Source organism: Nicrophorus vespilloides, unplaced genomic scaffold (genome assembly GCF_001412225.1).
Source record: "Nicrophorus vespilloides isolate i.1.1-1 unplaced genomic scaffold, Nicve_v1.0, whole genome shotgun sequence".
NCBI lineage: Eukaryota > Metazoa > Arthropoda > Insecta > Coleoptera > Silphidae > Nicrophorus > Nicrophorus vespilloides.
Window position 1 is genome coordinate 3049 of NW_017095679.1, and position 5220 is coordinate 8268.

Below are 5220 nucleotides of genomic sequence, written 5' to 3' on the forward strand. Positions count from 1 at the left end.
CAATTATCCTTTTGGCTCTCCAACTTGCTCTCCCATGTCCATACACATATCCATATTCACCGGTGGATTTTCTGGTAGCGTTTCCATGTTTTCCTATTAGTGAAAACGAAAATTGAAAAGGCGCATACTATCACGCCCAGAATAACAATTCATCAACAATGTACCAGAATGGGTAGGGTGGGACGTTGAAAATGAAATGGTTCTAGCGAAAGAGAAAAAAAGACAGGAAGCGAGAAATAATAATAGCGAAGAGAGAGATGGCTATGAAGGGTACCCACCCTAAAAGGCACCAACTATGGGCGCCGCTCTCGCTCGCACTCGTGGCATTCTGACCATTGGTTTATTGGGGGCCAGGGATGGGGGCTATACCTACACTAGTATAAAAATCAAGGGTACCTTTGGCATCATCGTCAGACACAGTTGTGTATTCGTACCGGTAAACATCTCCGCGTCTTCGAGCATTCAACTATCGAATCAGTACCGAGTACCTTCAGCGCTCGTAGTTTTTAAGTTTGCAAGTGTTGACAGTGAATATTTGTGTACCGTTGGATTAGGATATCTATCGCACAGAAAAGCGCGATCGTGAATAGTGCCCGTTTTACAACAGATTCGCTGGATTTTCGTAGTTAAGTTTGTTCTCAAATGGTCATGGCTGGACCAACATTACAACCACGTAAGTACAGCTAGTGTCTGTAACGCTAAAAATCGATATTCAATAACGCCGCACATCATTAATTGAAACTTTTTCAAAGTACAAAATAATTTTCAAAGCAAAACACTATTTGATTTTAAAGAAAAAAAATATAATTTCTATTCAATTCATTAATGTAACAAAGCTATCGATTGGAGACTTTTTGCCAATATAATTTAATTATATTTAAACTACTTATTTATCAATAATAATTTAACGTATACATTTTTTCGATTGAATTCAACTAAATAAAAAAACATCATTTTATTATTAATTAGAATCTCTCTACATTATATAACATTAAAAATCATGTTCAATTAATATAAAACAGTTAATTACTTCCGCAACTTAAATTCTCATATTTAATTTTAAACAATTTAATACTCGTTTTACTATCCGTAACCAAAATAGTAATCTATTTGTTTTTCATTGTGATTTCTTTAATCTATCAAATCTAATCTTTTTTACATTTTAAATTGCTACTATACATTATTCAACAATTAGATTTAATTTCCTCCTCTCGGAATTATAGTTATAACTTTAATCATAATTATTTTAGTTTAAAACAATATATTTATATAATATTAAAGAAATATCAGCATTTTAATATAAGTCTGAAAGTGTGAAATGCTTTGAATATAAATATTATCGTTGATAATCAAAATTAAATAATAATTTAATTTCCCGTTAACTTCACATTTTTGTTGGCCCTATTTGATCCAAATTCTCTCGAAAAAGTCTTTCCATCACAGAAATTAAATGAATATAAATTTATTTTAAACTAAAAGATTTATATTATGAAAAAAGGATATTCACCAATTGGTATGAAAAGTTCGTTAGTTGAATTACTGTTTTTGTGTAGTAAATATCATTGAAATACTAAAAAAACAAAAAGTAAACTGCTGCAAATGGATATTTTGTGCGTATTAAAATATTTATAAAAATGATAATATTTATTGAAACAATAAAATTACAAAATAAAAAAAAACTCAATACAATAATATAAATATCATAAATCAAAAAAGTCAAAGATATTCGCAAAACGGCCATAATAATGATGAGTTTATGATGAATGTGTACGATTGTAATGATCAAATACAAAACCGTCTTATCTCGGTAGGTTCTTGTTTACTTTCTATCCTTTAACCGACGAAATAACGACGTTCACGCACGGACGAGCTTTCCACGGAAACCAAATTTGTTGGCAAATGTTCGACCAATTTCTCGGTACGCCAAAACTTTTACATCTGCCTCACTCACTTTCTCTCTCTCTCTCTTTCTGCAATTTACTCTTCGGGGCAAGGATTAAAATCCCCTCGGAGCAAGGCAACGACCAACTTTTGTGTCCCCCCGTTAATCTCTCTTTTGTATTTTGAAATAAAAAGAGTGGTGAAAATAAAGGGAGATAGAGCGAAAGGAAAAAACGCGTTTCAGCCGGCCTAGGTAGACAACACTTTCTTATTTAGTAGATTTTTTTTGTTCAAAGATTTTTTTTGTTGTCGTTGGGATGTATTTTGCTGTGATTTAATTTTGTTGTTGAACGTTGTTTCAGTGTTTTGCCCGGACGACAAGGCGCCCGGAGCCGTGGACAACAGTCTCCTGATGGCTGGGTACGGTCTGAAGACGGGTCCGCATTTCCCGGGTCACCATAGTGTCATCCCTCCTATGGCGATGGCTCCCTTGGGTCCGTTTGGACTCACCCATATCGACCATGTTTCACCGTATCAGCAAGGTAAATAGCAAATACAGATACAAAACATATTAGAGTCCTCCGACGGTTTTCCGAAGCCGGAAAAGTCGAGCGGGCTGTCTTGTGTGTCTCTAGACGGAGAAAAAAAGCACCCTCTACGCAGGGGCTTCTCCTGGTGATAGCGACACGCGACGAACACCCGATACCTTTGACCCACTGAGGAGAAAACCGTCAGCGCCGCGAAAGAAAATCAATCGGGATTAATTGGATTTGAATTTCGCTGAAAGTCATTAACTAGATATTTCATTTCACCGGAGCATCATTTTCGATATAATCAAATTAGTTATTTCCTTGCTAAACGGATTAAAACAGATTAGCGTTTCAACGAAATGCATTGGAAAACTGCAGTACTTGAATTCAACGAAAAACTTTTCCTTTCTTCATTTGAATCAAGGACCAAAATGATTAAAATATAAGTAAAGGGAAATTGTTTTCGGGGATTGCATTTATTTCTGTTTGCAACTTGTCTTTTCCATTCCGACCGGTTAAAATAAGTAACGAGCGGGGAAATTCGGGACGGATTTTCGCCGCAATATTATTTATATAATTTTCCGTCAACTGTACACGCCGTCGTCGCGATAGGCCTCGTCATCGCTGTCGTCTACTCTTCGTCCTTATCTAATCCTGGGGGCGGTTGAGGCGGCGGCGGCAGCGCACTAAATGCGTGGGGAAAGGAGGCACGGTATACCCGGCTCCTCCACCTCCGCATCGCTGTTGAGCCGATTACCAGGGTGGCGGGTGGAAACCGTCGCCATGGATACCGGCACATACTGAAAATTGCTCGCGCTCAATCTCCGCGACAGGAATTCTTTTCTTGCAACGAAAATCGAAACTTCGCAGCGACAAAAAAAAAATTGATAATGTTACCAACGAGCGAACAAAAAATTTTTGAGGAGGGCGCAAAATTTCATCGTCCGTTTGTTTCATTTATAAATCGGAGGGTGGTCGATTGCACCAGGGGAAATGTTTAATTTAGTTTTCGGGTTGGCTGAGAAAATCGCAGCTGTCCTTGGATGGGGTGTCAAATTGAATCAGAGTAGGTTTTTTTGTTCACACTCATTCTCTCATTGGACCGCCATCCTACAAACATTTATTTCACACGTGCCAAAATAACACACCCCTCCAGAGTATTTCAATATTCACAGAGACAAAATGACTTGTTTTATTATTATTAGTTTTACCGACTAAACAACTTTTTCAATACTAACTATAGTATTGTAAAATCAGCATTTTCTAAGTTCTCAAAATAATATTACCAAAAATTTACTAAAGTAATGCAATTATTAATTGTTTACGATCATATCCTTTTGATAAGTAGTTACCATTTATATTTTGTATAATAATAACACTAGAATTGTAGTGTACATTTCCATTGATATGTGTGATTTTGGCTTTTTGATGCTGTTGGAATAACATCAGTCCCCCTTGAGGGAAACTTGTTATTTTTAATGATGATGCCGGGCTTCAATTAAAAATGCAACGAGATTCTGTGTACGTACATCAATACGTGTACACACAGTCGCGCGTCGGGTGAGTGCAAACAGCGATTCGGTGTAATGAAAATACAAGGGGGGGTGGAAAATAGATGCCAAGTGCGAAAATTCACACAAACATAAACAAACGGTCGTGCGTTGACTTTGGGGGAATGTAAATTACGCAACCGAAGGGGCGTTGGACTTTGTTATCTTTTTATCTTATTTTGGTTTGTTTTCACCAAACGGGAGAAGTGGTATAAGGACTTTGGGCATAATTCTTAGTTTGTACCTATTTTGCAGGTGTGAACCCGAGGAAGCAGCGCAGAGAGCGGACCACATTCTCGAGGGCGCAGCTCGATGTTCTGGAGACGCTTTTTGCGAAGACCCGTTACCCGGACATCTTCATGCGCGAAGAGGTGGCGTTGAAAATCAGCCTGCCCGAATCCAGAGTTCAGGTAAGAAATCGAAATACAAAAAAAAATGAAGAAGAATAAGAGAAATAAGGAGATGAAGAGAACAAAATCAATTCGCTTGCATCAATTTCATCGGAGTCGCCTCTTGATCAGAAAAAAAAAACGAAAATTGTCAGTCCCAGTAATGTTGCTTTTATGTGCGCGCCGCACAAAGAGACCCGAAGGCGGACTATTTTCATCCGGAACAACCCCCTAAATAATCCTCTGGGCTAATGGAAAAAACTACCGAGGGGTCTCGCCCCGTCTGCTGTCACTGTTACATGTTGTTACAGCATTGAATAAAATATACATTGCGGTCGTATACGAGGGTTGTTCCCAACTATCAAAAAGAAGGACGCGGTAGTTTTTTCCATTAGCCCAGAGGATTATTTAGGGGGTTGTTCCGGATGAAAATAGTCCGCCTTCGGGCCTCTTTGTGCGGCGCGCCCATAAAAGCAACATTACTGGGACTGACAATTTTCGTTTTTTTTTCTGATCGAGAGGCGACTCCGATGAAATTGATGCAAGCGAATTGATTTTGTTCTCTTCATCTCCTTATTTCTCTTATTCTTCTTCATTCGACTTGTATTTCGATTTCTTACCTGAACTCTGGATTCGGGCAGGCTGATTTTCAACGCCACCTCTTCGCGCATGAAGATGTCCGGGTAACGGGTCTTCGCAAAAAGCGTCTCCAGAACATCGAGCTGCGCCCTCGAGAATGTGGTCCGCTCTCTGCGCTGCTTCCTTGGGTTCACACCTGCAAAATAGGTACAAACTAAGAATTATGCCCAAAGTCCTTATACCACTTCTCCCGTTTGGTGAAAACAAACCAAAATAAGATAAAAAGATAAC

General features: G+C 38.4%; 1 protein-coding gene across 2 annotated transcripts in view; it reads left to right on the forward strand.

Moving 5' to 3' along the window:
* Positions 1–2249: 2249 nt before the first annotated feature.
* The window catches only part of LOC108559537 (homeobox protein OTX2-B-like), a 5375-nt gene continuing 2404 nt past the window's right edge, over positions 2250–5220 (forward strand). Inside the window, exons 1-2 of one of the 2 annotated variants that reach the window (XM_017916853.1) lie at positions 2250–2423; positions 4199–4371. In XM_017916853.1, coding sequence (XP_017772342.1) covers positions 2294–2423; positions 4199–4371 — 303 coding nt within the window. In that variant the 5' untranslated portion in view covers positions 2250–2293. The remainder of the gene's footprint in view (positions 2424–4198; positions 4372–5220) is intronic. The other variant, XM_017916861.1, reaches the window with a different exon arrangement.